The sequence below is a fragment of the Pan troglodytes genome, chromosome 10 (genome assembly GCF_028858775.2).
Source record: "Pan troglodytes isolate AG18354 chromosome 10, NHGRI_mPanTro3-v2.0_pri, whole genome shotgun sequence".
NCBI classification, from domain to species: domain Eukaryota; kingdom Metazoa; phylum Chordata; class Mammalia; order Primates; family Hominidae; genus Pan; species Pan troglodytes.
In genome coordinates this window covers 46,311,357-46,334,096 of record NC_072408.2, presented here as the reverse complement: position 1 = coordinate 46,334,096, position 22,740 = coordinate 46,311,357, and the positions used below count along the sequence as shown (strand labels likewise).

At 56.9% G+C, this 22,740-nt stretch overlaps 2 protein-coding genes and 1 long non-coding RNA gene across 6 annotated transcripts in view; 2 read left to right on the top strand and 1 right to left on the bottom strand.

Annotated features, from left to right (window-relative positions):
- Positions 1-1,669: 1,669 nt before the first annotated feature.
- On the top strand, positions 1,670-5,437 carry LOC134807531 (uncharacterized). The gene is made up of 3 exons (XM_063786183.1): positions 1,670-1,816; positions 4,208-4,586; positions 4,815-5,437. Exons 1-3 carry the CDS (start codon positions 1,670-1,672, stop codon positions 5,345-5,347), a joined length of 1,059 nt encoding a protein of 352 aa, XP_063642253.1. The 3' UTR covers positions 5,348-5,437.
- Positions 5,425-22,740, top strand: part of KCNH3 (potassium voltage-gated channel subfamily H member 3) — a 19,276-nt gene continuing 1,960 nt past the window's right edge. The window contains exons 1-12 of one of the 4 annotated variants that reach the window (XM_063786696.1): positions 5,425-5,887; positions 7,290-7,519; positions 8,018-8,152; positions 9,095-9,228; positions 9,663-9,906; positions 10,302-10,459; positions 10,562-10,769; positions 15,286-15,564; positions 15,832-16,031; positions 16,471-16,720; positions 20,724-20,941; positions 22,013-22,344. In XM_063786696.1, the coding sequence (XP_063642766.1) occupies positions 7,390-7,519; positions 8,018-8,152; positions 9,095-9,228; positions 9,663-9,906; positions 10,302-10,459; positions 10,562-10,769; positions 15,286-15,564; positions 15,832-16,031; positions 16,471-16,720; positions 20,724-20,941; positions 22,013-22,344 (2,288 nt within the window). In that variant the 5' untranslated portion in view covers positions 5,425-5,887; positions 7,290-7,389. Of the gene's footprint in view, positions 5,888-7,285; positions 7,520-8,017; positions 8,153-9,094; positions 9,229-9,662; positions 9,907-10,301; positions 10,460-10,561; positions 10,770-15,285; positions 15,565-15,831; positions 16,032-16,470; positions 16,721-20,723; positions 20,942-22,012; positions 22,345-22,740 lie in introns of all 4 variants that reach the window. The other 3 variants (XM_016923451.4, XM_016923450.4, XM_054664261.2) reach the window with 3 other exon arrangements.
- On the bottom strand, positions 17,213-19,268 carry LOC134807565 (uncharacterized). Its single transcript, XR_010148316.1, has 3 exons — positions 19,144-19,268; positions 18,937-19,023; positions 17,213-18,321 (listed from the first exon to the last, which is right to left on the bottom strand). It is a non-coding gene; the product is annotated as an uncharacterized LOC134807565 (long non-coding RNA).

Sequence of the window (22,740 nt, the reverse complement as noted above, 5' to 3'; positions counted from 1 at the left end):
CAGGTCACTGACCATCTGTCAGAAATAACCATGCCGTTCCCTTTTCATAGGCTGTTTACCAAAGGAGAAGACAAAGTGGCCCCGCTGCATGGCATAGTCCTGAATTGCCGTCATCCTAGTCAAATCTTGGTTCAGACCTGATTCTTTTTCTTACTAGCCAAGCAATATGGGCCAGTTTCTTTATCTGTAAACACAACTCTGTGCCTCCCAGGTTTCCCTTGTTTGAAAGTTGATTGTGGGCTGGGCGCAGTGGCTCACACCTGTAATCCCAGCACTTTGGGAGGCCGAGGCAGGCGGATCACCTGAGGTCGGGAGTTCAAGGCCAGCCGGGCCAACATGGTGAAACCCCGTCTCTACTAAAAATAAAAAAATTAGCTGGGCGTGGTGGCACATGCCTGTAATCCCAGCTACTCGGGAGGTTGAGACAGGAGAATCACTTGAACCTGGGAGGCGGAGGTTGCAATGAGCCGAGATCACACCGTTCAACTCCAGCCTGGGCCACAAGAGCAAGACTCCATCTCAAAAAAAAAAAAAAAAAAAGTTGATTGTGGTCTGTTCCCACTCTACTCTAGCCAGGGTCTTCCACTAAAAGAAAAGGAATCTCCTAGAATGAGACAGCCAAGGTGTGGCCAAATACTAGAGGCCTCAAAGAATTCCAAAATGTTTTATTTTGGTGGGGAGGGGGAACCCTCAGGCTTCATCCTGAGCTCATTTCCCTGGTCCCAGCACCGAGGGCCAGAGATTGGTGGTGGTGGTTGTTTTTGTTGTTGTTGTTGTTGTTGTTGTTGAGACAGAGTCTGGCTCTGTCGCCCAGGCTGGAGTGTAGTAGCACGATCTCAGTTTACTGCAACCTCAACCTCCTGGGTTCAAGCAACTGTCCTGCCTCAGCCTCCAGAGTAGCTGGGATTACAGGCATGTACCACCATGCCCTGTTAATTTTTGTATTTTTAGTAGAGATGGGGTTTCACCATGTTGGCCAGGCTGGCCTTGAACACCTGATCTCAAGTGATCCGCCCACCTCGGCCTCCCAAAGTGTTGGGATTACAGGCGTGAACCACTGTGCCCGGCCAGGCCAGGGCTTTTTAAAAATAACAGCTGGCTAAGGTTCATTTCACAAATCAAAAGACCCAATGCTCTGCAAGATAAAGTACCTCTGCACACCCTGGGTCTCCCAGCTGGCCAGTGGCAGAGCTAGATTGGAACCCCAACTAGTCTGACTTGAAAGCCCAAGATTTTCCCACCATACAACACACCTTAGAAGCAGAGCCTGGCCTTGCTGGCTGAGAGCCAGGCTCAGGCCTGGGGACCTCCAGAGAGGAAGGTGGAGAGAGTGGGAAGAGACGGGGAGAGGGGAGGGGCCCCTGGGCTCTGTTCCTCGACAGCCGCCTATTCCCACTCCCTGAGCACAGTGTCTGACTCCGCCTGCGCTTTGTGGTTGCGGGGTGGGGGGACTTTTTCCATCCTTTGTGTCTTGAGCGGTTTTTTCCTTGCTTTGCGCTTCCCTACTGTCTCTCCATGTTCCTTTTTGTAGCTAATACTCCCACAGGCCTCCCACGGCAGCTCCAAAATGCAGCCTCCCGAGTTTCTTCTTGTTGACAGAGGCTTTGAGCATCTCTGAACAGGGATCCTCCTCAACATTCCCCTCCCTGTGACTCCTCACCACGGCCAAATGCATCAAGAGCTGGCGGAAGGGAAGAGGAAAAGGAGTTACAGTGAGGAGGACTATGGTGCCCATCTCCCAGGGCCCTGCTCAATTTTCAACTCCCCAATGCCCGTCTTACTCTCTCCTAAATGTGGGTCCCTGCCCTTTGTGCATGTGGGTTGGGGGCTGGAGGAAAGATGGAAGGAAAAGATAGGGAATTAAAAGAATAAAAGAGGACCAAGCAAGGTGGCTCACGCCTGTAATCCCAGCATTTTGGGAGGCCGAGGCAGGTGGATCACCTGAGGTCAGGAGTTCAAGACTAGCCCGGCAACCCTGGTGAAACCTCGTCTCTACTAAAAATACAAAAACTAGCTGGGCATCGTGGCAGGCACCTGTAATCACAGCTACTCGGGAGGCTGAGGCAGGAGAATCATTTGAACCCAGGATGCAGATGTTGCAGTGAGCCGAGATCATGCCATTGCACTCCAGCCTGGGTGACAGAGCGAGACTCCGTTCAAAAAAAAGGAATAAAAGAAAAAACATAAAAATTAAAAAAGAATAGAAAAAAAAGATAGGGAATTGTGACTAAGAGCTGGGGGAATCCATACAAACAAAAGCCAGGTCTGGCAGGAAGATCTGAGGGACTGGGTAAAGGTGAAGAGAGAGGATAGTGGGCTGAGATCCTGTGCCTGATCACGCTCATCTAAAACAGGCCACATAAAGGAAAGGGTCAGTGGCGGTACCCCCTCCCAGTACGAATTCACATGAGTTCTTTGAGGGGCAATGGGGGAAGGGGTTTAAAGGCCCAAACAGGCCTTTGACTTTTCACTCTGCAATAAGAATGGTAATAACATTCCATAAATATTAGTGTATTTTCTTCTCCTGGAAGTGGGAACCAGGGCAGCAAAGGGTGACATGGGCATTGTGCCTGGAGCTGCTGGAGGAGGCAGTGCACCTCAGACTAGGGACTTGACCTCGCTGCCCCAAGTTTTTCATCCGTGAATTGGCAGTTATAGCTAATAACTAGCTCATAGCGTTAATATGAAGATTAATGGGACAATCCAAGTAAAGCACTTTGCACAGTGCCTGGCAGAAAGTTAATGCTCAATAAGTGTAAGCTGCTGTAATCCTCGGGGGCACCCCACACATTCCATCTCACCCTGCTCACCCTAACCCAAGGTGTCTGGTTTGGCTTAATGCCCAAAACCAGCCCCAGCAGGTGAGCTGGAAGCCTGAAAGTCTAAACACTTAAGCCTTACAGGGATAAGTGTAAGGCCACCCAGACATGCTACACAAGCCCAGATGACCAGTCCTCTGAGTGCCCACACAGTTAGGCTAGAGAGAGGCAGACCCAACGACCTAGGGCTGGGAGACTGTCAGGGTTCTAACCCTGGCTGTGTCATTTATCAACTCTGTTACCTTGAGCAAGTCTCTCTCCCTCCTCCTCCCCCTCCTCCTCTTCTTCTCCCTCCCCTCCCCTCCTCCTCCACCTCTTCTTCTTCTTAACTTCTTCCTTCTTCTTCCTTCCTCCTTTCTCTCTTCTCCTTCTTCTCCTTCTTCTTCTTCTTTCTTCTTTCTTCTTCTTCCTCTCTCCCTCTCTCTCAGCTCTGGTTCCTCCTTTGTGAAATGGAGCATAAGGAGCCCCCACCCTGGCTGTTTCACAGGGCTCCTAGGAGACTCAAAATCAGACAACAAACATTTACACGTTGCAGGTGTCACACACTGTTCTAGATCCTCTACACATACTCACTCATTGAATCCTCATTACGACCCTCTGATGTTATTATTAGCATCCTCATTTTACAGATGAGAGAACTGAGTCAGAGAAGGGTTAATAACTTGCCTTTAAAAATCACACAGACAGGCCAGGTGTGGTGGCTTACGCCTGTAATCCCAGCACTTTGAGAGGCTGAGGCGGGCAGATCACCTGAGGTCAAGAGTTCGAGATGAGCCTGGCCAACATGGTGAAACCCAATCTCTACTAAAAATACAAACATTAGCGGGGCGTGGTGGCGCACGCCTGTGGTCCCAACTACTTGGGAGGCTGAGGCAGGATAATTGCTTGAACTTGGTCGGCATAGGTTGCAGTGAGCAGAGATAGCTCCAATGCACTCCAGCCTGGGCGACAGAGGGAGACTCGGTCACAAAAAAAAAAAAAAAAAATCACACAGACCAAAATTAAAAAAAAAAAATTTAATCACAGGGACAGCAAGTGGCAGACCTGGTTCCCAAGTGGGTGGGTGATTTCAATTGTGGCCTTATCCTGTCTCAAAGTGAACTGACTCCTAAAATGTCCTTCTTTTTAGTAGACAGCTGGACCGCCGCCTGGAGAGGAAGCCTTGAACGGCTGGGGGAGGAGATTACTTTACAGCCAGGATCCAGCCAAGGCTGGGGATGAGATGGGAGTAGGATCTCCCGACTCCTTAGGGTCACTCCTCGTCCTGGGGACCAGATTCCAGGCTTCACAGGACTGGAGAAGGAGGAGCGCGTCCTCCCTTCCCAAAGCGCCAGCTCATTTAGATACAGGTGCCTGGGGCTTTGGCTCTCGTCGCTGACGAGGGGTAGCATCTTTCCGATGCTGGTGACTGTGAGTGCGTCTCGAGGGATGGGGGTGCTGAGCCTACCGCTTCGCTCGTTAGGGAACAAATTGCTGTTTTGGCCCCGGCGGCTCCTCTGGGCGCGGGTGGCAGCCGCGCTCGCTGGCAAATCGTGGGAGGGAGGAGGAGCGGCGCTGGCAGGCAAGTCCGGGGGACCGTCGCAGCGCGGGAGGCCAAGAAAAGACGGCCGCCCCGGGCCCGGCTCCGCCCCGCCGGGAAGGGGCTCCCTGCAGCCGCCCCCGGGCAGCACCCTGCGCGGCGCCGCGCGGAGCTCTCCAGGACGAGCTGCGTGAGGCGCGGGGCTCGGCCTTCCTCGCTCCCCTGGTGCCAGGACCCGCACGCACAAGGTTCGGAAGTTTTTTCGCAGTGTCTGACCCCTGCCGGTCCCCTGTATTTACCACCTGACCCTCTAGCGCGCTTAGGAGAGGCAAGAGGTGACAAATGCCAGAGGGAAATGGAGGGGCAGGACAAGGGGTCTGGCGCTCCCCTCCCCACCACACACCCTTTCCGCCCACGGGGTCACACGGAGGACGTCTGACCCTTACTCCTAGGGCTACCCACCCTCTGGTTTCCAGGCAGCTCCTGCTTGCGGAGACACCTCATAGGAGCAGCTGGATCCATTTTCCAGAGCGTCAAGTTGAGGATGAGAAAGTCTCGAGGGCCGGGCAGCTGTGCGCGCAGAACCCCCGCCCCATCTGCTTTTAGATTTCCCGGGTGCGGCTGGAGCCCCTCTAGAGCGCCGGCCTCCGCTGGCCGCAGGGCCTTCACCTGCGCCTGTCGCCCTGTCCCCTTGCCCACTGCATTTTCCTCGGGGAGAGCATCTTCCACAGCATGCGTCCCCTGCCCCCCACGCCCCGAGCCCCCCTCCCATTCCGCCGGGGGAGGAGAGGCTGCTAGGAGGCTCTCGGAGAGCCCCCGGGCTGCAGAGAAAGACGCCTCCCCTCTGCGGCTGAGGCGAGTGAGCCAGAGGGGGCCGGCCGCTCGCCAGTGGTTCTCCGAGGTACGGGCGGGGAGGCCCGCGGGGTGGGATCAGGGCGGCCGCCACCTCCCCGCCCCCGCCGAGGTCCCGAAGGGAGGGGAGCCCTCCGCGGGAGGCCTGTCCCTTTAAGGAGGCGGCCCTGGCTGGGTGTGCCCCGTCTCCATGGTTACCCCGGTGCAGGCGGCGGGCGCGGGAGGGAGGGAGGGAGGCTGCAGCTTCTCCCCGACAGACGGAGGGAGCTGCCGAGAGCCGGCGCCGAGCGAAGCCGAGCGGAAGCCCACCCGCAGCCGACACGCGAGCCGCTGCCGCGGCGGGAGGTGCTGAGAGCGCGGCGGCCGCGGGGCCTGGAGCCCGGGATTTGTGGGCGGCGAGGGCGCGAGGGGCCGCGCGCCATGCTCCGGGCCCCGACGGCGCGGACGCCCCCTCGCGCGCCAGCGTCCGGCGCGACCCCGGATCCCGGTCTGCGCATTGCCCCCCGACGGCTGCGCTAGGGAGCGCGGGGCCCGGCGGGGGGCGGCCGAGCTGGGCGCCCTCCCCCGGCGCGGAGTCCCCGCACCCCGGAGGGATGGGGCGGGCAGCCGCGGGCGCCTAAGATGCCGGCCATGCGGGGCCTCCTGGCGCCGCAGAACACCTTCCTGGACACCATCGCTACGCGCTTCGACGGCACGCGTGAGTCCGACCCTCGCCCACTTGCACCCGGGCCGCCGGACCCTCGCCAGGGCTCCCGCCTTCCCCGAACCCCCAGCAGCCCAGCTTGGCGCCAGCCTGTTCTCACCCTCTCCTCCCTACCCGCCCCTCTTGAGGCTGGGGCCATCGTCTCCTGCTAGGCGCTGTTTCCCCGAAGGTTCGGGGTCAACACTGCTTCAGGCGAGGCAACAGGGCCAGAAGTCCCTGGGTGTGGGTCCTGGGATGCTCTCTGTTAGCCGGGTCTCGAACCCGAACCTAGTCAGTCTGACCCATCCCACCCCTGCGTCTGGCGCTGTCGCAGCAACTACCCTCGGACTGGTGGGGTAAGGCGAGGCGGGTGAACAGTGCTCAGGGACAGCTGAGAGGGCTCAAGACACAGATTTAGAAAAGAGATTTGCAAACGGAGATAAGAGTAGGCGGCACTCGGGAGAGCACGGTGTGTCCAAGCCCCGTGTCTCATAGCCTGAACCCCCTAGACTTGGGGAGGCCATCTAGCCCCAAGAAGATGGTTTGGGGACTCCCATCAGGACTGGGGAAGTTTGGAGAAGGCGCCCCGAGCTCTGGATCCCCGGTTCTGGGGGCTCTGAGCACAGGGGAAGTGATGAAAGCCCCTTCCTCCTCCTCTCCCTCACATCCCCCGTGGGGCTTCCCAGCTCTCTGCCTAGGTCCTCCTTGGTCTCCGGTTCCTGATAGGGGGTGGGAGCCCAGCACTGCGCTCTCCCCACTCCGGGCTCCTCCATCTGCTTTGCCAGTGTGCTTGGCTCCTGCAGCCTGCTGATTCAGTGCCCCCCACTCCCCAATACATTCCTGGCTCCTGGCTCCCGTGCTCAGTCACCATTCTTACACCCCCATTCTTGATCACATTCACTAATTCCTGAGCCAGGTCAGGCAGCTAGGGCTAAAACACAGACAGCAGGATGTATGGTGGTCTGGGGTTGCCTCCAGTCTAGGTGTGTCTCAGTGGGAGAAGCCAGACAGCCAACCTGGGTACCTGGCTAGTGGGTGAGCCTGGCAGAAGTAGAGGTGGGGCTGAGGCTGGCCCAGAGCTGGCAGGGCAGTCCTCATTAGGGATTCCCCAATCCCAGCCCTTACCCCACATTGCTCAGGACACCCTCCAGAAGGCACAGTGCCCGCACAGCGCTTCATTCACCGACCTCAGTTCACATGTGCTGATCCTTGAATGTACTCACACCTGCTGCAGGGCACTGACAAACAGGTGACACACACTGATTGCCATTCATAAACAGCCCTGCCTTAACACACACAGGATTCCTGGGGTTTGGAAAACCCACTCTTTGGTTGCAGGCATTTGAGAAAGGAGGGGTGGTAGGCCTCCCGCCCCTTCACCCCACGCCTCCTCTGAGAAGTGCTCTCTTGCAGACAGTAACTTCGTGCTGGGCAACGCCCAGGTGGCGGGGCTCTTCCCCGTGGTCTACTGCTCTGATGGCTTCTGTGACCTCACGGGCTTCTCCCGGGCTGAGGTCATGCAGCGGGGCTGTGCCTGCTCCTTCCTTTATGGGCCAGACACCAGTGAGCTCGTCCGCCAACAGATCCGCAAGGCCCTGGACGAGCACAAGGAGTTCAAGGCTGAGCTGATCCTGTACCGGAAGAGCGGTGAGGGGCCACCTGGCCAGCCTGCCTCACCTTTGCAGTCTCACCCAGCCTGGCACCAGCCCCATCCACTGTCCCTCCTCCTTTCTGTTGCCATCTTCTCCATCTCCCCATCTCATCCCATCTTCCCATCCCCCCATCCAACCCCTCTTGCTGCATCCCACCTCTTGCCCCTGGCTCCCCATCTCTACCTGCCTCACCCTAGCCTCAGCCTGCATTCAGTTCCAACCTCGGGTTTCCCGCATCCAACAGAAAAACATCCGCATTTCGGCAGGGCAGATCTACCACACGACAGGTCTGACCGTCATGTTTGCTCTCCCTTGCCTCCTTCCCCCAATTCCATCAAGCCCTGCCTTCAGTGAAACTGGACTGCCAGCCCTTCCCCCAGGAAACCGCTAGATCCTGCCTGTGTCTTGCCCGGGATGTCAGTGGAGCCAGGGCCTCTGTCACCTCAGGCAGTGCTGAGAATAGGAGGTGGGCTGAGTTTGTTTTTGTGCCCAGGGCTCCCGTTCTGGTGTCTCCTGGATGTGATACCCATAAAGAATGAGAAAGGGGAGGTGGCTCTCTTCCTAGTCTCTCACAAGGACATCAGCGAAACCAAGAACCGAGGGGGCCCCGACAGATGGAAGGAGACAGGTAGGTGCATGTAGGTGCTGTGGTCGGGGTATTGGGTGCCGCAGGCCCGGGCGGGGCCTTGGCACCCAGTCTGAGTACGGGGGTCCCCCATGCCCCCTGCATTCATTTCACTCCCACTCAGGCTGCCTGAGAGGCCTGTGCTGCTCTCATCTCCACATTCCTCGGTATGGGAATATTTTTTCCAAATAGACAGATTGAGACAAAGTTGGAGTTTTTAAGTCAACTTTATTAAGAAACTGAAAGCAAACAAACCCAATTGTACCTGTGAAGCAGGTACTTTCTGACCAGTTAAAAAGGTTGAGCACAGACCCACCAGGTTCCTCTTTCCTACAGCAAACCTGACTGGGGGTGGAGCTCTGGGCAAAGCCTGCTTTTAAGTTCTTCGAGTCTTTCCCCTCTTGTGTCCTCCAAGGCTGGGGCAGGCCTTTGGGCAGGTTACAAAGCTGTCAAGGCCTCTTTGCCATTTGGGGATGCTGGGGGTACTCTCCACTCCCACTCGCGTACTCCCAGTGCTGGGTCTGCCTCTCCATGATGTCAGCCTTCATTGTCACCCTCTGGTCCCTGCACTAGCTCCTGGGCTCCTGCTGTAAGTTCCCACACCTCTGCTGACGGCCTCCTGCTAGTTCTCCACCCTGGCCCTGTGAGGTACCTCCTCGCTTCCTGTCCCAGGCCTTTCCCTGTAGAGATTCTCTGGTCCAAACCTCCTCTTCCTGGAAGCAGACCCCAGAGGTAGTGTCTGTAAACACTCCTAGGACTGCCCATTGCTGGGCTGGGCAAGTGAACCCAGGAAGTGAGGAATACCTGAGCCCCCAACTCTAAACATTCTAAGTGGTCAATGAGCCAGACCAGTCCATGGGCCAGCAACTGTGTCCTACACCTGACCCAGAGCTAGGGTGTGTGGGCACACACCCATCATCTTCATGGGCCCCTCTTCTTTCGCAGGTGGTGGCCGGCGCCGATATGGCCGGGCACGATCCAAAGGCTTCAATGCCAACCGGCGGCGGAGCCGGGCCGTGCTCTACCACCTGTCCGGGCACCTGCAGAAGCAGCCCAAGGGCAAGCACAAGCTCAATAAGGTGAGCTCAGCCCTGGGATGTGTGGGAGAGGGGAGGGGCAGATGCAGAAGATGGGGAAGGGGAACCTGATCTACCACAGAGAGAATGTCTAGGGGCCACCCAGGCCTTGCCAGCACTTTGGGGGTTGGGACTGAAGGAGGGAAGATCACATGCCTGATCCATCAGAAGAAAGTCCTGGCCTGGGAGGCAGATGGGCCTTGGTTCAATCCTGGCTCCTCCCCTAAGCAGCTGTGTGGCCGAAGCTAAGTCACTTAACTTTCCTGATCTTCAGTTTTCTGATCTATAAAATGGAGATGCTAATGCCATCTCGAAGCAGATGCTGCTTCGATAATGCAGGGATAGAAAGGAGGTGGATGCGGGTCCCAGACTCTATCCAAACTCAGCCTGTGCCAATATTCTTTTCTCTCTGCCTGGACCTGCCCTGCCTCACTCAGGGGGTGTTTGGGGAGAAACCAAACTTGCCTGAGTACAAAGTAGCCGCCATCCGGAAGTCGCCCTTCATCCTGTTGCACTGTGGGGCACTGAGAGCCACCTGGGATGGCTTCATCCTGCTCGCCACACTCTATGTGGCTGTCACTGTGCCCTACAGCGTGTGTGTGAGCACAGCACGGGAGCCCAGTGCCGCCCGCGGCCCGCCCAGCGTCTGTGACCTGGCCGTGGAGGTCCTCTTCATCCTTGGTGCGTGCACTCTGCCCCTTCCGCCCCACCCTTTGCTGGCGCCCTGGGGCTTTGCTGGGGATAGTCCACGTGGCTTCCAGGGTGCTACAGTGCCCCCCTCGCCCTCTCTCATTTGTAACCTGTGAGCTTTGAAATCAGACCTAGGTTCCAAACATCTGCCACTTAGAAGTTATATGACCTTGAGCTGGTCAAAGCCTCACTGAGCCTCCATAAAATAGATTCCCCCTTTGTAAAATAGGCAAAATGATGTCTACCTGTTACAGTTACTGTGAGAACTAAGATGATGTACGGGAAGGGCCGGGGACAGTGTCAACTACTGAGAAAGTGAGCAGGTGTCCAGGCAAGAGTGGCTGCCCCCCAGCCCCAGTGCTGACTCCCACCCGGATTCCCCACAGACATTGTGCTGAATTTCCGTACCACATTTGTGTCCAAGTCGGGCCAGGTGGTGTTTGCCCCAAAGTCCATTTGCCTCCACTACGTCACCACCTGGTTCCTGCTGGATGTCATCGCGGCGCTGCCCTTTGACCTGCTACATGCCTTCAAGGTCAACGTGGTCAGTGTGGCTGGGCTGGCTGGGTGGGTGGGCTTGGCCAGGGGACAGGCAGGGCCAGCCCGCTGACCTCCCTCCCTCCCTCCCTCCCTCCCCGCATCTCAGTACTTCGGGGCCCATCTGCTGAAGACTGTGCGCCTGCTGCGCCTGCTGCGCCTGCTTCCGCGGCTGGACCGGTACTCGCAGTACAGCGCCGTGGTGCTGACACTGCTCATGGCCGTGTTTGCCCTGCTCGCGCACTGGGTCGCCTGCGTCTGGTTTTACATTGGCCAGCGGGAGATCGAGAGCAGCGAATCCGAGCTGCCTGAGATTGGTACTGGAGGCTCCCTCTGCATGTGGTGGGGAGGGAGTTGTGTCAGAGGAGTGTGAGTGCCAGTGTGGGTGCAGATGTGTGGTGTCAGGGACCTGTGCAAGTCTGCACGTGTGCAAATCAGAGAAGAGGGTGTGCAGGTGTGAGTGTGACAGCCACCACCACGTGACAGGCCTGTTCTCCAGCAGCTGGGCCTTGTGGAGAAAGCCCAAGGAGTCCCAGTCGCCCATCCAGGCCTCCTGTGGCCAAATGTTGGTCACATTCCTTAAACCCCTGCCCCGTTGGGAAGGCCAAGCAGGGAGCCACTGCCCTCCAGGGTTTCTCTGACACCCGGCACTCCCCACCCCTCCCCCCGCATCCTCTCTGAAGCTTGTCCCCACCACCTTAGCTTCCAAGGCCCCTGCCTTTCTCTTGTCACCTCCAGTCCACATTTCTCCTGTCATCTCTAGTCCACATTTCTCCCCGCTGCATCTCTGCTCTCCCCTGGCCTAAAAAGCAGGCTTTCTGCGTCCCCAGCATCTTCACTCTCCTTCATGTCACCTCTTCTCCTTCCACAGCTCCTCTCTGCTCACCACCCACTCACATCTTAACTCCTGCTGGGAGGGCTTCCACCCCCACCTCTGCACCCAAAATGTCATCTGGAAGGTCACAGTGACCTTCTGGGACCAAACCCTCATCCTCCTTGAAGTCCCTGTATCACCTGACCCTGCCAACCATAGTTCCTCTCAGCTGTGGGTGATGCAGCCCTCGGCTGGCCTCCTCCCAGCTCCTCCAAGTTCCAGGGTCTCCAGACCTTTCCTCACAGCTCTCCCCCTTCACCTTGCTTTCCCTCGGCCATTCCACTGACACCGAGTGAACATCTCAACTTCCACCCTTTCTCTAGCCAAACCATTCCATTCCAGCTGTTTTTAACTCTCGATGCGCCTCAGGTCCAAAATCAAACCTGACCTCTTCCTCCCCAGCCCTCCAGCCCTCTGTCAGCTTCCAGGTAACTGACATTTAGCTGGGTTTCCAGATGCAGGTGGCTTTTTTTTTTTTTTTTTTTTTGAGCTGTCACCCAGGCTGGAGTACAGTGGCGTGATCTAGGCTCACCGCAAGCTCCGCCTCCCGGGTTCACGCCATTCTCCTGCCTCAGCCTCCCAAGTAGCTGGGACTACAGGCATCCGCCAGCACGCCAGCTAATTTTTTGTATTTTTAGTAGAGACGGGGTTTTACCGTGTTAGCCAGGATGGTCTTGATCTCCTGACCTTGTGATCCACCTGCCTCGGCCTCCCAAAGTGCTGGGATTACAGGTGTGAGCCACCACACCCGGCAGGTGGCCTCGTATGACTGTCTGCTCCTTGGCAGAGTCACCAGGTGTCCAGATCAGCCTTAGAAACCCGGTCTGATCAGTTCCCTGGGAACTACAAGGCTCCTGTGAATCCTCTCTCCCTCTGCAAACTCACGGGAGGCCTGTGTGTGTCACAGAGGACCCATCTGAAATTTCCCCCAAGTGCTCTCGCTGCTGAGTAGGTGGAAACCAGGACACTCCGGGCAGTGACACCTCCTTGGTGCCTGCTATTCCCAGAGGAAGCCTGTGGTGTCAGCTGCTCTGGGGTCAGACGGCCACATGGCAAACACAGTCAGAGGGCCACGAGATGGACAATGGTGAAACAAAGCCTGTCTCCACCACCCCCAAAGTGGGCTGAGACACCAAATCCCCAGGTCCACTCCCGCCCCCTGAAATGGGACCCAGACACCCTTGGTCTTGTGTCCACGAGACTCGTCTCTTCCAACCACCTCACAGGGGTTGCTGATCTGACATTAAGAACACCTTCAGCTCCCAAGAGTCTCTGAGCTCCACAGGATGGGCAAGGGTGGGTCGACCCTTGCAGATACACATTATATTCTTTCACCCTTGACCCCTGAGTTCCAGGGTGGTTTCGTTCCATTTGAGCCGGTACTAGTCTACATTTAGAGACTTTACAAGTTCTTCACATCATCATCTCCTCTTTCTCCAGGGAATCTGCCCCCTAACTGGGTTGGCACCAAACCCAGACCTCTCCAAGTCCAGCCCTGGCAGGAGAGTTCCTTGTAGGGGGAGGTGAGGCTGAGGTGGGGGGGTGGGCAGCTGGCCCAGTTCAGTCTGGTGGGCAGCTCCTTCTCCAAGCTTCCTTGCCTGGGTTTCCTTTTCCACTGCCCATGATGTGGACAGAGTTCCTTCCCCAGGTTCCCACTAGCCCAGTGGAGGTGGGCTGGATTTTCACAAGGCTGTGCTGAGTATTGGGGGAGAGAACTCAGAGCACTCCTTGGTGTGCGAGCCCCCAGCCTCCGGGACAGCTCCTGCTGGCCTGACCCCGCCCACCTGGAGGCACAATCCTGGCCCCAGCTTCAGGGGTTGCTGATGCCCCATGGCCAAGACTGAAAGATCAGAGGCCTCCCTGCCACCCTCCCCTGTGTCCTGCTGCTTCTCCCCACCTTCCCTATCCTGGGCATTTGGCTTTGGGTAGCTTCACCCTCAGAGGCCAACTAAACAGTGACTGTGAAGAGTTTTACGTACTCCAATTTTATTTTATTTTTTTTGGAGACAGTCTCACTCTGTCACCCAGGCTGGAGTGCAACGGCGCAATCTCGGCTCACTGCAACCTCCGCCTCCTGTGTTCAAGCAATTCTTCTGCCTCAGTCTCCCAAGTAGCTGGGATTACAGGCATGCGCCACCATGCCTGGCTAATTTTTATGTTTTTAGTAGAGATGGGGTTTCAACATGTTGGTCACGCTGGTCTCGAACTCCTGACCTTGTGATCTGCCCACCTCGACCTCCCAAAGTGCTGGGATTACATGCATGAGCCACTGCGCCCAACCATGTACTCCATTGCATTCTTATGGCACATCTCAGATAATGGGAAGGTGAGCCCCCACCTTGGTGCAGGTCTTAGTACATCCTCCTAAATTCCTTAGCCTGGAATGTAATGCCCTCAGTGTTAACCCCACATTCTAGCCAAACTGAGCTACTTGCCTGTACTTGTCTTAAAATATCAGTCTCCAGGTTTGGCTCGTGCCTGTCCCTCCACCAGGAATGACCCCCTCAGTTTCTTTGTATCAAAACCCTACTACCCTTTGAGACCAAGCACAAATGTCCCTTCTTCCAGAAGCCTTCTAGCCCTAGCCCATGGCACTTGGTTAGAGCCCCCCTCCCTTTCTGCCGTGTGGCACCTCTGAGATGTAGTTCTGGCCCTATGTCACCTGCCCTTCTGAACTGGAGCCCTCAGGGAGCTCCTGTGGGGCCCCCAGCTCCTGGCACACGGTGTGTGAGGTTGCTGAATGAATGAGTGGGTGGATGACAAGTGTGTGGGGGCCACAGGACCCATATGCCTGAAGTGTTGGGGACAGTCTGGAGTAGGGGGTCTGTGCTGAGGTGGGAGGAGCAGGGCACAAGTGGAGAGGTGGGGTCCAACTGCATCCTGTGACCCCAAGCCACAGCCACACATACCCTCTGCCTCACCATTCTAGATCAGCCAATCCGCCCTCTCTCCCTTGCACCCCATGGCCCCCAGCTCTGCCAGGACCTCTGTGGATCTTGGGATCCCCCATCCAACACCCTAGAGCTCCTGCAACTCTCCAGCTAGGCTCAAGAGTGACTCCCAGCACCCAGCCTTGGGAGAGACCTCAGTGTACAACCCTACTCCATGCCAAGGCCAGGTGGAGAACTTCAGGCTGAGGGGCAATCCAGCCTCTGCTCCGTGGCCCAGTCTAGCCTGTGACTACGTGTGTGTGTGTGTGTGCGCGCACCTGTGTGAATGTATTCGCCTGTGTGCTCTTGTCCACGAAAGTGTGTCTTCACCCCCTGCCTGAGTGACAGCGTGTAGGTACCAGTGTACCTTTGTCCCTCTCCCAAGTGTGCACAGCCTTTTCAGTGAGTGGCTGTGTTGAGGCGCCTGTAAGGGGCATACATGTGTCCTTGTCTTCTTGACTGTGTGGGGCACACACATAGCCTTAACAGTGTGTGTGCATGTCCATGCAGGCGTGCTTGGGACCTGTGTGTGAGGCTGAGTGGTTTGTGTGGCTGTGGGGATGGATGAGACTGAATGGGGAGGGGAGGGAGGGCCTTCTGGAGTTGATGGGCTCAGAGAAATGCAGGAAGAGGAGTCCCGTTGGACAGGTGGAGGTGAGGGCGGAGGTGGCCTCACCATCCATCTTTTGGGGTTGAGGCTGTGGTTGAATGCAGTGAGCACCCCAGTCCTTTTGCCCACGCCAGCCAGGCCCTCCGACTGGGCCCGTTACCTGGGATGGGTGCCAGCCATGGGGGAAGGGGTGTGATTTCCCTTGTGTCATCCTCAGTGCCAATAGGAGCTGGCTGGGGAAATGGCAGACTCTTCTGAGGGTTGAGGGGGTGGAGAGGGGTGTGCTAGGCTGGCAGTGAAGGGGCAAAGCGGCGGGAAGCCATGGGGCTGGGTCTGTGTCTGCGTGTCCCCACCCCCAGGGCCCGGCATCCTCGCCCACAGTCTTCCTGCCTGCTCAGGCCCTGCTGTTCCCCCCTCAGGCTGGCTGCAGGAGCTGGCCCGCCGACTGGAGACTCCCTACTACCTGGTGGGCCGGAGACCAGCTGGAGGGAACAGCTCCGGCCAGAGTGACAACTGCAGCAGCAGCAGCGAGGCCAACGGGACGGGGCTGGAGCTGCTGGGCGGCCCGTCGCTGCGCAGCGCCTACATCACCTCCCTCTACTTCGCACTCAGCAGCCTCACCAGCGTGGGCTTCGGCAACGTGTCCGCCAACACGGACACCGAGAAGATCTTCTCCATCTGCACCATGCTCATCGGCGGTGAGCCCGGCCGCGCGCGTCTTCCCGGGGCCACTCCCAGACTTCTGCCCGCAGGCGGCGCCGTCCCACTCCCCGGAGGGCCTGAGGCCGGGGGCTCTTCCGCTTTAGGTGGCCGCGGAACCCGAGGCCGGGGTGGGGGAGACTTCACCCGCACAGCGGCCTTCGGGCCTTGCCTAGGAGCGTGCGGGGCCGAGGACAGATGAGCCCAGCGTGGTGTCAGGCCGGGCCAGGTCCCCTAGGTGACCCCCTCTCGTCACCCTCCCCCAGCCCTGATGCACGCGGTGGTGTTTGGGAACGTGACGGCCATCATCCAGCGCATGTACGCCCGCCGCTTTCTGTACCACAGCCGCACGCGCGACCTGCGCGACTACATCCGCATCCACCGTATCCCCAAGCCCCTCAAGCAGCGCATGCTGGAGTACTTCCAGGCCACCTGGGCGGTGAACAATGGCATCGACACCACCGAGGTGCGGCCTCCAGGGCTGGGCCTGCTAGCCTCTGCTCCCTCAGGGGGTTTGCAATGGCCTAGAATTATCAGGAGTGGGGGAGGATGAATGCAGAATTTTGGCCCCTGTGCCTCCCTTCTCTCTTGAGGGGACAGCAGCATGGGACAGAGGGCAGCTAAGAAGGCTTGGAGGGCCCTCTGAACCCCAGTTAGGTCTGGGGGCTTGGTGCTCACTGAGGTGGGAAGCTGGGCTGCTCTGGGCGCTAAAGTGATTGAGAGGGAGGTGGAGGAAGCCCCCTCGCTGCCACCCTGTGTGGAGCTTGGAGTTGTGAAAGAGGCCTCAGGTCCCTCCCATGCCTCCCCTGTTCCTGAGGCCTGCCAGGGTGGAGAGGGGCTGGCTGGAGGCCACCTCCTCTTCTGCCACTCCCAACCCCCCCACCCCTGCACCTGCTCACCCGCAGCTGCTGCAGAGCCTCCCTGACGAGCTGCGCGCAGACATCGCCATGCACCTGCACAAGGAGGTCCTGCAGCTGCCACTGTTTGAGGCGGCCAGCCGCGGCTGCCTGCGGGCACTGTCTCTGGCCCTGCGGCCCGCCTTCTGCACGCCGGGCGAGTACCTCATCCACCAAGGCGATGCCCTGCAGGCCCTCTACTTTGTCTGCTCTGGCTCCATGGAGGTGCTCAAGGGTGGCACCGTGCTCGCCATCCTAGGTTTGTGAGGGTGGGAGAGAGGGCGTGGGGGCACGTGTGTGTGAGACCATGGCCCTGATCTGTGGAAAACCTGGAGAGGGGACCTCCACAAGGCCACTGAGAGAGAAACAGCCAGGGTGGAGTCAGGAGTAGTTATGGAGTCCTGGTCAAAGCTCAGAGAAGCCCCAATGACTGCAAGGTGGCAGCGTAAGTAGGTGGACACGATCTCGCAGGTGGCCCTGGGGCCGAGCGAGTGGAGGGCCAGCCTTTGAAAGGAGCCAGTCTATGGGGGACAGAGGGGAGCTGCCCTTCCTTCAGGAGGAAAATCAGAAGCTAGGGATGGAAGTGCTGGGGAGAGTGTCAGGCAGGGCTAAAAAGGGGAGGAACAAAAGCTGTCCTTGTGGTCCCCCAGGAACGGTGAGATGTGACTTTCCTGAGGCAGATCACAGAGCAGGCCCAGAGCCCAGATGGGTGACAGAGCTCAGTCTCCAAACAGCCAGGGAGACTCATTCTGATGAAATGGTATCTACAGTGTATATACTTCCCTTCCTGGCAAAAGAAGGAGGTGAAAAAGGAAATCAGTTCCCTAGACGCAGATGAAGAAATTGCAGGTGTGGAATGGACACAATAGTAGTGCTGATAACAGGGGGCTAACAGCGTGACTAGCCCTGTCCCAGCTCCTTACTGCTTTGTCTCACTCTAACCTCACAAAACCCATTATTCCTATTTTGCATAGCAGGAGACCAAGGTCAGAGAGGTTAATGAACAGCTAGGAATCGGCCAGCCGGGGCTGGAGCCCCATCCACCTGGCGCCAAGTCTCATGCTTCTTCCACGGGGCTCCCAGGTGCTCTGGGGGGAATTGGGACTGGCAGGGAGGAAGCCATCGTTAGGAGGGTTGGACCTGCACTCTAGGATTTGGAGAGTTGGGAGCACATTCTAACTCTCAGGGAAACATGGGGCTGTGTCTGTGAAAAGCCACTAAAGGACCGGGCGCGGTAGCTCAAGCCTATAATTCCAGCACTTTGGCAGGCCGAGGCAGGCAGATCACTTGAGGTCAGGAGTTCAAGACCAGCCTGGCCAACGTGGTGAAATCCTGTATCTACTAAAAATACAAAAATTAGCCGTGTGTGGTGGCAGACACCTGTAATCCAAGCTACTTGGGAGGCTGAGGCAGAAGAATTGCTTAAACCCAGGAGGTGGAGATTGCAGTGAGCCAAGATTGCACCACTGCACTCCAGCCTGGGCGATAAGCGAGACTCTGTCTCAAAAAAAAAAAAAAAAAAGAAAAGCCACTAAAGAGGAGCAGAGCTCTATGGCTGCAAGAGACTATCACCGTGACCCTAGAGGGTGGGGAACATGTGACCGGTGTGGGTAGTCAAGGACTTGTACATGTGGAGAGGTGGTGACCTGACCACTGCTGACGACATCGAATCCTCAGGCAGCCAAGGCACGTGTAGATTCACTGTGGGGACTGCTGAAGCCCTGGGGCTGAGGTTTCTCATTCATCTGGCAATCCACAATCAAGACGAGAAGCAGGAAAGGGCCAGGAAGGTGGGGCGGTGTCACCAGACGCAGCTACTGTGTGTCCATCCTTGCTCCCTTGAAGAGGATGACCTTCCAGCTGGAAACAAGAGGAAAAAAATGCCATCGGGGTCTTAGACCCCAAGAGTGGGGACAGGCTGTTCACACCCTTTGTTTTACATCTTTCATGAGTCCAGCTTTTCTGCCTACATGCGGTGTATGCCAGCATGAGAAAATGGAGTTATGCCAGTCAAGTGTAGCTGGCAATCCTTGGAGAGATTCCGAAGGGCACAAGGACAGATTTTCACCACTGTAGACTGGTGAATCCAAAGCAGGATTGACGAGTGGATTACGAAACAGATGGTTTCCAGCCTGGAGCCGAGGGAGTTGTGTGGCTGGGAGCTGGCACAGGGCCTCTCAGAGCATGCCTTCGCTGGTGCCAGGCACCACGTCTCAGAATAGCCATGTTCAGTGTGCAGTATTCAGTGCCACAAGAATGGCTACAGCCTGTGCCCTGGGCCTTTGCCTCTACAATGTCCCTAGCACCAGGACTTATGCCACCGTTGATCCATCCTGTCACCTTCTATATGTTTTGGGTGAACTACTTCCCTGTTGACTTGGAGGCTCTAGATGCCCTGGTGAATGCCTGGTTCCCCAACCCCAATCATGGTCGGGTTCTCTGCTTTGCCTTCGTACCTACCCTCTCCTCACCTACCTTTTTACTCGAACGTCCAAGTGCATCCTGTCTGCTTCAGGCAGCTCTGGGTTCTGGCGCTTGCCTCTGTTGATGAACTGCTGGAAGCTAAACATACGCAAAGTCCGTTGTGAGGAAGGAAGTAGTTTGATGAGCTGCACCTGGTGGGCAGACTCTGGTCCTGAGACTCTGCCCTCGGTCCTGTCCTGTTTCTCATTTTTCTCCCACCTCTTAGATGAAGACAAGCAGCACGTGCTTATTCTATTTCAGATGACGCCAATGAAAAGAGAGCACATTCCCCAGATGATCACATTGAGATCCAAACAGCACTCAAAACGACCCAGAAGGATGGCCTGAAACCAAGAAAATCAAGTGTTAAACTATACTTAAGTTGGGGTGCATTCTATACTTAAGTTGGAGCAAAAGTCCAGGAACATGTAGAGGAGACATGAGCTCAGTGTGTGCTGCTGGCAGTGTGAGGTAGTCCATAGCAGGGCCATCCTTTCTGAAACACTTTCTAACAGTCTGAACTGCCTGGCGGTGGTTGAGCTGCCTTGAGGGTAGTGAGTGCTCTGCCCAAGCCCGGACTGCGTGCCTATCCCTGTTGGAAATGAATTTTTTATTTTTGAGACCAGGTCTCACTGTCGCCCAGGCTGGAGTGCAGTGGTGTGATCTCGGCTCACTGCAGCCTCGACCTACTGGGCTCAAGTGATCCGTCCACCTCAGTCTCCAGAATAGCTGAGATTGCAGGTGCACACCACCACACCGAGCTTAATTTTTGCTGTTGTTGTTGTTGTTGTTTGAGACAGGGTTTTGCCATGTTGCCCAGGCTGGTCTCAAACTCCTGAGCTCAAGCGATCCTCCTGCCATGGCCTCCCAAAGTGCTGGGAGTCATTGTGCCTGGCAGGAATGATTTATAGGGGGTTCTATCTGGGAGGCAAAGGAAGAAAATGATTTCTTTTTGGTCGTCTTTGTGTGAGGCACTTTATCTACATTAACTCTAATTTAGCCTCAACATGTCCCTGGACAGACACACCCTATTTCATTGATTCTAAGACACACATCTCACCCACCCTACCCAATCTAACATCTCTGAGATTACACCGCAGGCTCTAATTGATGCCATTTAATAATTACTGTCAGCCAGGTGGCAGTCTTAACCTGCCTGTGGGAAAACCTCCATTGACCCCTTCTGGTGAGATCAAGAATATTCCCTAGACTCGGTTAAATGCAGCATCTCTTGTAGAGCGGAGGCAGCTAGGGCTCAGGAAGGTGAGCCTGGCTGCCTGGCATTTTCCCTATGCCACACAGGGCTCTAATTTGCTGGTTCCAAACACTGATTCCTGGACAAGCTGCATCTGAATCACCTGTGGGACTTAAAAACAATCAGACTGTGGGGTCTCCCATAGATACTGTGACGCTGTAGGTAGAGATAGGGCCTGGGTGTTTGTTCTGACTTTTGCAGGGGATTCTAATCAACATAGCCAGCTGTGAACCACTAGAACTGATGTTCAGTCTCTCTCAGGGCTAAAATTCAGGTTTTCCGGCACAGTGGTTTTGATCCTGAATGTGTTTGAGGGCCTGGGTCACAGAGCTCTTTACCCCAAGCCCATGTGGGAGCCAGTGAGACAGGCCGCAGGCGTCAGGCCATGTCCCAGGCCTCTTTGCTCCTCTCTCTGCTGGCTTCAAGGCTTCAGCTACAGAGGCCCAGCCCAGCTCTGAAGGGAATCTCAGCAACCTGCAGCCCCCTCTTCTCTCCTCATGGCTGAAGCTCTCAGGGCTTGCTGACCTCTGCTTCCTCTCCCCAGGGAAGGGCGACCTGATCGGCTGTGAGCTGCCCCGGCGGGAGCAGGTGGTAAAGGCCAATGCCGACGTGAAGGGGCTGACGTACTGCGTCCTGCAGTGTCTGCAGCTGGCTGGCCTGCACGACAGCCTTGCGCTGTACCCCGAGTTTGCCCCGCGCTTCAGTCGTGGCCTCCGAGGGGAGCTCAGCTACAACCTGGGTGCTGGGGGAGGCTCTGCAGAGGTGAGTGTGCTGAGTACGTGCTTGGAGGGGATGGGGGTGCCGGGGAGCCTGGTGAGGTGGGCAGAGGCTGGGGATGGTGGAGAGCTGTGTGTGAAGTGTGGCCTGGTATGAAAGCTCCCACCTCGGGCAGGGGTCTACACCCTCTCTGCCCTTCCACACTCATGTGCCCAGCCCAGCATGTGCAGCCACCCCTGCCGGCTCTCCTTGGCCTGTCTGAGGCAGCCTTACCCTGTCCAGAGGAATCTTAGTGAAGGTAGATGAATGCATCAGTGCTGGCACAGGGAGGGGTGGCTCCTGGGGGTCAGGGGCTGAGCAGGGCAGAGACAGGCACCAGCCCTTCAGGTTGCTTCTGAAGAGAGCCTGGTGGCCCCCTGTGTTTTTTCATGGTGAAACAGGATTGTTCTGAGGGGCTTTTGAATTTTCCTGGATTGTCACTAATTCCAAACCAATTTTTAGCGCCACATTCTCTTGGATAGTTTAATTAGGCTGAGGGACCTGGTAGAGGAGTGGTGTTGTCCGTATTTGGCTAGAATTTTGAGAGGTAGTTAACACCTCCAGGGCTTTGGTGGCTTTAGATAGATTTTAGATTAAGATAGTATCATCTGGCCGGGCGCGGTGGCTCATGCCTGTAATCCCAGCACTTTGGGAGGCTGAGGCGGGTGGATCACGAGGTCAGGAGATCAAGACCATCCTCGCCAACACGGTGAAACGCTGTCTCTACTAAAAATACCAAAAAGAAAAAAAAAGAAAAAAAAGAGCCGGGTGTGGTGGCGGGCGCCTGTAGTCCCAGCTACAGGCTGAGGCAGGAGAATGGCATGAACCCGGGAGGTGGAGCTTGCAGCGAGCCAAGATCACACCACTGCACTCCAGCCTGGGCGACAGAGTAAGACTCTGTCTCAAAAAAAAAAACATAAGATAGTATCCTCTATAGGACCTTCAGTTAGAATAGATGTTGGCTATTCTAACAAAGATGGCTCATCCCTTCCAGGGGAGATGAAGCCTTGGTAGGGGAGGTGAGTGGGACACAATAGTGACCATCCATGCCGATTCCCTGTCCCTCACTATCCCTAGGTGGACACCAGCTCCCTGAGCGGCGACAATACCCTTATGTCCACGCTGGAGGAGAAGGAGACAGATGGGGAGCAGGGCCCCACGGTCTCCCCAGCCCCAGCTGATGAGCCCTCCAGCCCCCTGCTGTCCCCTGGCTGCACCTCCTCATCCTCAGCTGCCAAGCTGCTATCCCCACGTCGAACAGCACCCCGGCCTCGTCTAGGTGGCAGAGGGAGGCCAGGCAGGACAGGGGCTTTGAAGGCTGAGGCTGGCCCCTCTGCTCCCCCACGGGCCCTAGAGGGGCTACGGCTGCCCCCCATGCCATGGAATGTGCCCCCAGATCTGAGCCCCAGGTGAGCAGACCCTAGGCCCCCGTGGCAGAGATGGTGGTGATGAGGCTGAGGCCCTGGGCAGGCGCACCCTGCCCTAGGTGCCCATCTAACCATCTTAACTCCCGCTAGTCTATGTGGGCCAAGCCTGCCTCCTCCAGGAAGCCTTCTGTGCTCCTCCTTTCTCCTGCTGTCCCACTCCACTGTGTGGTGTGTGGCACACGCTGCTCTGAACTCTTGCATCTCATGCTGCTCAAGCTTGGCCCCCCAGCTAAACTGTAAGCTCCTAGGGGAAGGGACCCCATGTTAGCTTTCTCCTGGGCTCCTGGTCAGTTCCACGCTCCTGCAGCCTGTGTGTGTGGACGCTGGGGCATCCCGTCCCGTATGACCCCACAGTGGCTGCCTGTCCATTGATTTGTT